The sequence below is a fragment of the Abrus precatorius genome, unplaced genomic scaffold (assembly GCF_003935025.1).
Source record: "Abrus precatorius isolate BTA unplaced genomic scaffold, Abrus_2018 Scaffold10, whole genome shotgun sequence".
NCBI classification, from domain to species: domain Eukaryota; kingdom Viridiplantae; phylum Streptophyta; class Magnoliopsida; order Fabales; family Fabaceae; genus Abrus; species Abrus precatorius.
The window spans coordinates 28,572,214-28,583,858 of NW_020874292.1; the positions used below are offsets into that span (position 1 = coordinate 28,572,214).

Genomic DNA, 11,645 nt, shown 5'->3' on the forward strand with positions numbered 1-11,645 from the left:
ATGGCACATCTCTTCAGTTCCCCTTTGCACCACAAAATTTCACAAGAGAAAAAGTGCAAGAATATTATCAAGTATCATCCCCTCTGCTGTTTTGTGCTGCTTGTCATACTCTTTATCCATCCCTCGTATGCTTCTAATAACAATGTAACAAAACTAGTGGATGAAGTGTGTGGCAAAACTTCAAACTACACATTCTGCATTGAGTCTCTATATTCTGACCCAAATGCCTCGGAATCAGATAGCTATGGCTTAGCCTATGTTGCCTTTCGTTTAGCATATCTCAATGCCACTAACACTAGGGACTACATAAGAAAGCTGCTAAATAAAGCCACTTCAAGCCAATACCGCATGCATCTTCAAAGGTGTGCCTTTGACTATGAAAAGGCTATATCTGCTATTGAAACAGCTTACAATGACTTGAACTCTGAGACCTTCTTTGAGTTGGCTGATTTGGCAGGTGTTGCTTCTCATGGTGCTGAGGATTGTCAAGCTACTTTCAGAGGAACCCATCATTGCCCACTTTGCTTCATGAACAATGCTTTAGAGGGTCTTTGCCAAATTTGTGTAGTTATTTCTAAATTGTTCACAGGCTCCTAATCACTGAGATTTTGGTTACAATTGTTGGGGTTTGAGATAGCTTCTTTTGTTTGTTGGTACACAGATCAGTCTTGAAAATTAATATTGGAAAAGTGATATGCAAATAGCTTTTTGCTATGCATTCTCAACAATCAAAATTTCAAGGTTGTAATTTAATAGTTAAGTACTAGTTAAAAAGTAATTACATTTTTTTAATGTACCCGGCTGAATAAGATGCTGTGTTTTTAATAAGAACTGGCATTGATGTCACAAAATATTTAGGGGTATTCAACTAAGAATGTTTTGTTCATAGATTTTTAAGGTGTGTACTTGGTATATACCACAAATTTATATCAAAATTAATTTTTAAAAGCAGAAAACCGTTTTAAAAACAGAAATCAAACACCGTACTCTAGAGTGTGTCACTTTTATCAAAATTTTCAAATAAAAATATTAAAACATGAAAAATTATAAGAATCCATGATTTCAACGTAGGACCGATGATAAACATGTGTGTCTGTCGCCACTGCCGTCGCATGTCTCGGCCCAGTTTTCGTTTCCTGAGGCATTTCCAAGCTTCCATTTTTACAAACCCAGAAAAGGGTTTGCTGAAAAAAACTAATTGGGGGAATTCAAACTCGGGAACCATCTTAACGCCCAAGAATTTGAGTTTGAGGCCAAGGTCTTCAGATCACGCACTCCGCAAACGTAACGTGGAGATGACGATTCTGGGTCGCCACGGAAAGGTCAAAGAAGCAAGGAAGCTGTTCGATGAAATGCCTCACCGAGATGCCGTTTCTTACAACACCATGATCACCGTTTATTTAATGAACAAGGACCTAATCGGTGCTGAAAGGGTTTTCAAGGCAATGCCACATAGAAACGTTGTTGCTGAATCCGCAATGATTGATGGGTATGCTAAAGTTGGTCGCTTGGACGATGCCCGCGAGGTGTTTGATAGTATGACACAGAGGAATGCATTCTCCTGGACCAGTTTGATTTCTGGATATTTTGGTTGTGGAAGAATTGAGGAGGCTTTGCACTTGTTTGATCAAATGCCTGAGAGAAACGTTGTCTCTTGGACTGCAGTGGTTTCAGGTTTTGCTCGCAATGGGATGATGGATCATGCTCAGAAGTATTTTGATCTCATGCCTGAAAAGAATGTCATAACTTGGACAGCAATGGTCAAGTCATATCTTGACAATGGCTGCTTCAGTGAGGCTTATAAGCTCTTTGCTAAAATGCCTGAGAGGAATGTTCGATCTTGGAACATCATGATATCGGGTTGTCTGAATGCCAATAGGGTGAATGAGGCTATATATTTGTTTGAATCAATGCTGGATAGGAATCATGTTTCGTGGACAGCTATGGTTTCGGGTTTGGCACAAAACAAGATGATTGGGGTTGCAAGGGAGTATTTTGATCACATGCCTAATAAAGATGTGGCTGCATGGACTGCAATGATCACTGCATATGTTGATGAGGAGCTCATGGATGAAGCTCGTGAGCTTTTCAACTTGATGCCAGAGAAGAATGTTGGGAGTTGGAACAAAATGATTGATGGTTTTACAAGGAATGGTGGGGTAGGAGAAGCCTTAAGGTTATTTGTTTTGATGCTAAGATCTTGCTTTAGACCTAATGAAACCACTATGACTAGCGTAGTAACTTCCTGTGATGGCATGGCGGAGCTCATGCAAGCTCATGCAATAGTTATACGGCTTGGGTTTGAGCATGACACCTGGCTTGCAAATGCTCTTATTACTTTGTATTCCAGAAGTGGGGATCTTTGTGCTTCGAGGCTTGTTTTTGAGCTACTAAAGTCAAAAGATGTGGTGTCATGGACTGCAATGATAGTAGCCTACTCGAATCATGGACATAGTCACCATGCCTTACAGGTATTCGCACGCATGCTAATATCTGGAAATGAGCCAGATGAGGTTACCTTTGTGGGACTCTTATCAGCATGTAGCCATGCTGGTCTTGTCAAACAAGGTAGAAAACTGTTTGACTCAATCAAGGGTACTTATAACTTAAATCCTAAGGCTGAGCATTATTCCTGCCTTGTAGACATTCTAGGTAGAGCAGGACTTGTAGATGAAGCAATGGATGTAGTATCTACTATCCCTCATTCTGAGAGGGATGAAGCTGTTCTTGTGACATTGCTTGGTGCATGCAGGCTTCATGGGAACGTTACAATAGCCAATTCTATTGGTGAGAAGCTATTAGAGCTAGAGTCATATAGTTCTGGGGGATATGTACTACTAGCCAATACATATGCTGCAGAAGGTCAGTGGGATGAGTTTTCACATGTAAGGAAAAGAATGAGAGAGAGAAATGTGAAGAAAATTCCAGGATATAGTCAAATACAAATAAAAGGAAAAAATCATGTATTTGTTGTTGGGGAGAGATCTCATCCCCAGGTTGAGGAAATTTATGGATTATTGCAACAGAATCTTCAACATTTGACGAGGGAAATGGGTTATACACCAAAGAACTCATTGCTAGTAGATTAGTTCCCACTTAATTAAAGACTAACCTCAGTTATATATCATGAAAAAAATGTCTACTTTATTGTGGGTTACTATGAATGCCCCAGTTTAGTTCAAACTTTGGTTTGGTATATTGCATCTGATTTAAATCATTGAGAGTGATAAATGATAATAACTTTATAAGTACAATATAGATGAGAATACAAAGTTGACAAGCTTACTACAGTTACATTATGAGGATGTTTTAGGCTTGGAAGTGGATTCTTATGTTCTTGCAAACGAAAGAGGGAACTGGAAAGGTAAAAAGTGAAAATGTTGCTTACCGTTCAGTTCCAAAGTCCAAATCAAATTCAAATAAGGGAATGATTTACCCCTCTATTCTAATCATGGGATTTCTAAAAGCTGCAGTATGACTCTTTCTTTTTCTTTATGTTGTGGTCCAGATAGGAACGAAAAGATTCAGATGTGACCGTGAAATCCAATTGCATTATGATTAATAGACTATCAAAAGTGAGGGCGTCAAACAATTAGAAAATGCCAAAACTTGGCCTCTTGTGAGTTGTGACCTATTAACAACCACCAGGAAATCAGGTGCATGTATTAAGGAAAAACTATTCATGACTAAGAAAAAAGATACGGATAGAGATAGCAACATGTTAGAATAAATATGTGCTTGGACTAAATGTAAAACAAATTATTTCAATAATTGATTATTGCTGTAAGCAACAATTTTAATATGTTAGTTGAAAAGTAATCTTGAAATAATCTATTATGTTGGGATTGTTTAAAAGAATTACCCTTTGAACAAAAATTGCAAAAACAAATGAAGTTATTTGTAGCAGTAATTTTCTAATACAAAAACAATTGTTAGAAATAAAATGAAAAAAAAAAGTTAAATAGAAAATAATTGTTAGTTTAATCATAAGCTTCAAAATTTTGCTTATCATCTAATAACTAATTCCTTTGTTGAAATTATAATCAAAGATTATAATATAATTTAATGAACACATTTGAACAGTAATACTAACATTTTTTCTATATCAAGCAGATTATAATCCATGTAAATAATTCACTCCAAACATGCTCTAAGATTACAGAGATAAGCTCAAAATCCATATAATCCAAGTTCAACACCTTTATATTTGACCTGGTCAAATTCAACTATTTGAACAAGCAGTTAGACAGATTTCATCTTTGTAGGTTAGCAAGCAGCAAGGTTATGCGGACACAAGAAAGCTTTCCCCTTTACCTTCTTTTGAGAAGCAAGAGAGGATCATCAACAGCTTTCCCATATGTCATTCACAAAAAAGAGAGATTCCCTAAGCTCTCAGTACTGTCATTATTTTCCTTTGGTGCATCCATCGTTTTCTGGCTCTATTACAGCAACTTGCTTTGATTAAAAATATCAAATTTTGATACATTTCTCATGCACCACAATTAATGAATAAACCTGAATCTGCATTAAAATCAGCACATTCAAGTTTAGTGATTGATAACCCAGGACAACTCTATGTAGGTTGTAGACATTAAATTATAAATTATTGGTTTTCTGTCATTTGTCTGCTTGTTATATGTCTTGCTTGAAGCATGTGATGGGGGAGCTTTACTACCTAACTATTCCAAATAACTTATCGACAGAAAAGAAATTGATAATTGACATAAAAAGAAAAACGAAATTGATAATTGTTTGAATGTGGACACAAACTATATTCATAGAATATGTTCATCCTCATAAAAATCATTTCTACTAGTTGATTTATTAATTGATTGCTTAAACTGTGATCTAGTGCATTAGGTAACTCAAATTATCCTGCCTAGTTCAGTGAAGATTATAATCCAGACCCTGCTAAATCATTGTATTTTGCTAGATTTTATTTTTAAATGTTTACAAATTGCAGTTGAATTTAGACAATGTTAGTTTTTATTTTATTTTATTTTGCTTCATATGGGATGCTTACGTTTCCAATTTATTGTTTGGTGATATAGAAGCTTACGGTATATATCTCATCTGAACATAGGTTGCTACAGTAACCTAATATGTAAGTAATTTGGGTCCCTCTGCTTTTTCGGTATTATGGGACAACAAAAAGAGAATTTGGAAGCAAAAAAAAAGAAGAAGAAAATAAAAAGAAATAAGGTAAAAAGAGCAAAGAAGCATTTGATGGTCACCTATGGCAGGAGTATTCGAACACTACCTATTCTAGCGGGTTTCAATCATCAATGGGACAACTCATCCTTTTTCAGATCAAAGGGAAGGGAAAGAAAGCACAAGGCTTGCAAAAGCACACATGAAGCTACTACTACAAAATAATCCCCTTTTCAGTTCCCTTCTCTTTTTCAATCACAATATGCTTTTATATGATAAAATAAATTCACTTTGTCATTTTTAACATTGAAGTTCAAACTAAAGAAATTCAAACTTGTTAGCATATTCATACCTTATGAATTAAATGACTATTTTTGTATTATTACCGTAGAGTCTGAAGTTCTCTGGTTAAATGCTACCCAAAAGGGGGAAAATTCTTACTTTAAATAATGAACTAGCTGTCACAAGTTTCTCCATGTCTAATAAAATTGTGATTTGTTAAAATTCCATATACAATTATGTCTTGCAACAAATGAGCTAATACTCGGGTTTGAAAAGGCAATTAACATTAGGTTCGGATCCAAATTAGTGGTGATATATTTAAGGATTTGGTTGGGCAATTGTTTAACTAAATATTTATTTAATACAATTTTATCACATGAGAGCTTAGACTATCAAACTTATTGAAATAAAGTTAATAAAAAAAAACTTATTTTAACAAACTATTCACAAAAAATAAAATAAGTTCATAAAAAACTTATTGAAGTCATGATCTATTCCCATATGCTCAAATTAATTTCCCATCAAACACATAATCCCAAACACCTAGCACCCAAAAAATAATTAACTACCATGTGATTCTCTTATTAGGAATTTTAATCTAAAACTTTCCACCAATGAGATACCATTTTCTGTCAAACCTAGAAAGCTAAACAATAAATATGTATCAGCTATAAAAGAACAAGAATAAAGAAAGAGGAAAAAGAGATTTATAAGGTAGCCCATGTATGTCATCAGTTTATGAAGACAAGTGGAATACAATCGGTGCAAGAAAAGCATTTTGGCGCCAGCCCACCGGTCTTTCTACTTTGGCAACCTTTGCATTGCAAATAACAATACATGGCCATTTTTTTACTTTAATTTTTTTTTTCTTTGGTCCAAACATGGCTATTTATTTATTAACAACCTAAAAGGAAAAAAAAGCCAAAGAATGGAAGCTATCATAGACTGATTGCTGAACCTTTTTAAATTCAAATAAAACGGTCATTTTCCCCACCTCTTGGAACCCTTTTGACCCTCCTCTTTTTCTTTTCTTTTTGTTTTTTTCTTTCTCATTTTTTCCTCTCTTCCTTGCTTTGCTTTCCAATCCTGCCAGCAACCAGATCTATATTTTTACTCTGGTGAAGGATTCACAAGTTTCTGACACAAGTTGGTGTCAAAGTGATTGTAAGTTGTAGCCAAAATTCATGCTGAAAAATGGTAGGAAGATAGATAAGCCTTGCACACTACAATGTTTGAATGGGAAAAGAAAAAAAGAAATGTGGTCTAGTGCTATAAACAAGTGGACCCTCCTCCCTGTGTGGAAGGTGGGGGTGGAATGCTTTAAATCTAATGGAAACTTATCATCATTGAACTTATCTCATATATTGTCATTATGTTTCACAAGCGCTCACATCATACACTATAGATTTAGGGGCAATATATTTTTTAAAAGGATTATAAGCATATCACACTTGATGCATACGTAATTTTTTTTCAAAATTGTAGTATTTTTTATTTTTAACAAACACATGAGAAATAAAGTGGATGAAAATACGCGTGGTCTTAGTGGAGGGATCTCACTATTGCTGTAAACAACTAGTATTTGACAATAAGGTTTGAGTGGGATGGCCCATAATATCATTGTCTCTGGAAAGGGCCATATTGGTCCTTCTCCTTCCTCCTCATTTCATGCTATTTCATCAATTTCAACAACCCTTTCTTTTTCTTTTTTACTGATTACTAAAATACCATTTTAAATGCAAATAACATTGATGTTTGATGCTGTAGTGTGTAGACCAATCAATTAAAATTTTCCTGGGTCTATTTCCCATAATTCCATGGAAGGGTTACTCACAAGAAGAGGCGATAGAATCTATGACTTGAAATAGAAAATGCCAAGCCCAAGTTTAGCTTTCCTGAGAAAGCAATCAAATTATAATCTTTTAACAAAAATAATCCTATTTCCATATTCCTAAACCATATGGTCCTCACAATTTTTTTAATAAGCCACTAAATAAAAAATAACTATTTTAAATTATTTAAAAATACTCTGACTTTCACAAACACACATTAGAAGAACCACTATCCCTTACATAAAGCAAAATTTCAAAAACCGTCCCTAAAATTAGAGTATCAAATGCAAATTGAGTTAGCCTAATTCATTTGGCTTGTTCATTTAAAGAGGGTAAAAAAAACAAAAAAAAAAAGGTTCATTTTTTAATTGGTAAATGTGGGCACAACCACTTATAATAATGTATGTATATTGGTGGCAGTGCTATGAAGCAGTTGTGTGTAATGTACTTATGTTATATAAGCGTGTGTGTGGTGCTGATGAAGAAAGAACACAACAATAATAGTGACTTAGAAAAGTAACAGCAACGACGGCAACAGAAGCTGGTCATTGCTGAATTTTGCAGAGCTCTTTGTCTCCTTTTCTTTTTCTCTCTCTTCTGTCCCTATTTTCCCTGTGACACAAATACAAAAGCTTCAGCTTCAGAAGGGTAACACACTTAACACTACAACAAGCTTTGACACAGCTCAGAGAAAAGAGAGAATGGGAGAAGGAAGAAGAGGAACATCAAAGCTGAGAGAAGCAGCAAGGAAGGTGGCTGTGGCTGCTGCATATGCTTGTGGGTCATTCTCAAGAAGAAAAGCTTTGGTGGATCCAGTTTCCATTGACAACTCTTGTAGTCCATCTGCTACTGTACACTTCCACTTTCCCTTATTTTATTCATACTATGCATTTATTTCTCATTTGGGTGTTTAGCATTTTGGAAAAAGATGCAAACTTTACCTGCATTTTGTCAATGGGCTGAAGTTTTGCCAATTTGTTTTTATTTTATTTTATTTTCTAAGAATTGGTGTCCAATTGAAAGACCTTTTGAGTCACGATCGGTTAGAGAATGTGAAATTTTGAATTTGAGAATGTTCCTTCCTAGTTGTTTGTTATTCCATTTGTTTTTTTTTTTTTTTTTTTTTTTGTGATTTTCCTTTCTCATTTGTTTTTCCCTGATGACACTTTAGGCCGGATTGATTAGGGTGTGACTTGGACCAGCTATGGATTTTTTGTGGTTATTAATGTCATTGTTGATTTCCAATTCTGATGACATTAATTTCTAATCCAGTGTTCTTTGTCTATGAAATACTGGGTGAAGGTTAGAAACAAGAGAGTTTGACATTTGACATTTGTTCTTGGTTTTCTGCATGTTTGCAGGTCTCAAATTCCTCAGCTGTGTCTCCATCAACAACAAAAAATTCCTCAGGGGAGGTAAGAGAAGATCCTGATTGTGGTACCACTTCCAACATCAACAACAATGAGCTTCATAATAAGGTTATTGTCTTGTAATTCCTTAAACCACCTCAAGACCCTTTTTTGGCAAAATTAATAATCCTTCTTTATTAACATATTACAAAAGTAACTTGGTGATATATTAATGTTATTAAGACATTCATAAGTTTAGTATTAAAGACTTATTTATGAGCTATTTTCACATTTTGATCCTTATTCTTTCTCGGGTTCTCTATCTTTGTATTCTATTATTACTTACTAATACTTCGGAATCCAATGGGCCTCAAAGTTTGACCCTATGGATCCGATTATTTTTCTTGATTTTTTTTTTTTTCAGTTTATGCTTATTTTTTCTTTTAAACTACATTTTGCTTTATTATTTTTCTCATGCCGTAAATTGGCAGCATAGCATTAAACGTTTAGTTTGGTACTAATTTAGAATAACAAAAGTAGTGAATATTGGGTATTAGCATGTGAATGCCCCTGCACATGGCGCATCTGTGAAGCCAAGAATCAATTCATTAAATGCAGACCCCACACGTTGGGAAGTTTCACCTGCCACAACATGCATGATCATACTTTTCCTTCTATTGTCGCTAAAACCTCTCTGGATAATTATATATTGTCATACACATGTCCATTATCCAATAGCTTCCTAATGAAGGAAGTGAACTTTTGTGATGTTCACAATCCTTTGTCACTTGAGTGTGGAATCTCGTTTTTTAATTTTATGCCAAAAAGTTTCACTGTGTCTGTCCCTACTTCAATCAATTGGTAAAAAGTGAGATAAGTTTGATTAAACCGTGCATTTTTTGTATGAATGCCAGCAAAAGACCACAAGAATGGTAGGATTTGACAAATTTTATGTATTTATTCCTAGATTTCCATATACATCTGGTTTTAGCTCAACTTAGTCTGCAATGCCACTTTCTTTTAATTAAAAAGGCCTCATCTAATAAACTAGTAGATGGTCAATACTTTTGGCCTTTATCTTCCAATATATTGCTATTTTGAAAAGCAGTAGAGTAGAGAGTGTGTGATATCACTTTGAAAATATGAGAGCTATCGTTTTCTTCTCTTAGTATTTCACAGTTATGTAAGTACATACAACTGTATGACTAGAAGCTCTTAAATGCGTGTTTGGAAAAACATTTTTCAAGGAAAATAATCGTTTACTTTTCAGAAGCTCTCTCAAGAAGCTGTATAAACCAGCGATAATTTCTTCAAAATAAGTTGAACCAAATGCTCATAACACACAAGCAAACAAAGCTTGGTTAGTTTTGTGATAGTAAAACATTCATTTTGTTGATTCATTTATTCCAGAATCAAATCTCAGTGTGTCTGGTCACTTTGTGACACACATTTTTCTTGGTCATGAATGTATACTTAATATTCCATCATAGACTTGCTTGGTTGACTCATCTGCTTTGTTTGTTTGCAGAATTTGTGTGCAATATGTTTAGATCCTCTGAGTTACCACAGCAAGGGAAGCAGTCCAGGCCAAGCTATATTCACTGCTCAGTGCTCTCATGCATTCCATTTTGCCTGCATCTCTTCCAATGTCCGCCATGGTAGTGTCACTTGCCCCATTTGTCGTGCCCATTGGACCCAACTCCCTCGCAACCTAAACAACAACCTTTGTGGTTCTTTCACTTCTAGTAACCAATCTGATCCCATTCTGCGAATCCTTGATGATTCTATTGCTACCTTCCGTGTTCATCGCCGTTCTCTTCTGCGCTCTGCACGCTATGATGATGATGATCCTGTTGAGCCTGATGACACACCTGGCAGCCCCAAGCTGTGCTTCTCTCTTGTGCCTATTCCACCAAATGCACCAGCAAGTTTCCATCCGGCTTTGCAAGTCACAAAACATGCCTCATGTCCTTGCCATCTATCCCTTCATCCTTTAACTTGCAGCTCCTCATCACTGTTACAATCTCCACCAATGCAGACACCTTATATCATGTGCCCCTCCTCCAATAGAGTTTTTCTTTCTGTGAAACTAACCCATGAACGAGCAACTGACTTGGTCTTAGTTGCTAGTCCCAATGGACCACACCTAAGACTTCTCAAACAAGCAATGGCTCTTGTGGTTTTCTCCCTCAGACACATCGATCGCTTGGCCATTGTTACATACTCCTCAGCCGCAGCTCGTGTCTTTCCCTTAAGACGCATGACATCCTATGGAAAACGCACAGCCCTTCAAGTCATCGACCGTTTGTTTTACATGGGACAGGCTGATCCAGTTGAAGGGTTGAAGAAAGGAATCAAGATACTTGAGGACCGCGTGCACAAGAACCCTGAGTCCTGTATCCTACACTTATCAGATAATCCTACAAGACCATACCATGCTATAAGCATGGAACTACCATCAACACCAATTCATAGATTTCATGTGGGATTTGGCTTTGGCACTTCAAGTGGGTTTGTCATACAAGAGTTTGAGGAGTTCTTGGCCAAGATGTTGGGAGGCATTGTTAGGGAAATCCAACTTAGAATATGCGGTGCTGGTGAGGAAGTTGGCAGTGGGAGAGTCATAAGAATTGGAGAGATAAGAGGAGGAGAAGAAAGGAGGATTCTGTTAGACCTTGGTGATTGCACTCATGTGTATGTGGAATATAGCTACATTGAAGGTGAGATTGATGAGTGTGTTAGAAGAACAGGGGAAACTGTTGTAGGTGTTGGAGAACATAAAGGTGATGTTACAGAAGCTAGTGCGGAAACAGTGAGGGATATGAGCACAGGTGGTAGGACTAGCAGTGTTGAAAGCTGGGATTTTCATGACCCTTATATGGCTAGAAGATGGGCTAAGCATTTGCATGGTTATAGACTTTGAAATTACAACTATTGTTTTATATAGACCAATGCATTCCTGTGATGCTATTGTGTTCTTGGCCATCCCTACTTTTACTCTTCAATTTTTTTAGCTAGACTTGTAATCGTA

The 11,645-nt window shown here is 36.0% G+C and overlaps 3 protein-coding genes across 3 annotated transcripts; all 3 read left to right on the forward strand.

Moving 5' to 3' along the window:
- Positions 1–597, forward strand: LOC113852201 (cell wall / vacuolar inhibitor of fructosidase 2-like). Its single transcript, XM_027482441.1, has one exon. It carries the CDS (start codon positions 1–3, stop codon positions 595–597), a length of 597 nt encoding a protein of 198 aa, XP_027338242.1.
- A 488-nt stretch (positions 598–1,085) lies between these two features.
- LOC113852202 (pentatricopeptide repeat-containing protein At4g02750-like) lies at positions 1,086–3,089 on the forward strand. Its single transcript, XM_027482442.1, has one exon. The coding sequence runs from the start codon at positions 1,086–1,088 to the stop codon at positions 3,087–3,089; it is 2,004 nt and encodes a 667-aa protein (XP_027338243.1).
- A 4,693-nt stretch (positions 3,090–7,782) lies between these two features.
- LOC113852825 (probable E3 ubiquitin-protein ligase WAVH2) lies at positions 7,783–11,645 on the forward strand. Its single transcript, XM_027483198.1, has 3 exons — positions 7,783–8,116; positions 8,627–8,743; positions 10,143–11,645. The coding sequence occupies exons 1-3, from the start codon at positions 7,967–7,969 to the stop codon at positions 11,535–11,537; spliced, it is 1,662 nt and encodes a 553-aa protein (XP_027338999.1). The 5' UTR covers positions 7,783–7,966; the 3' UTR covers positions 11,538–11,645.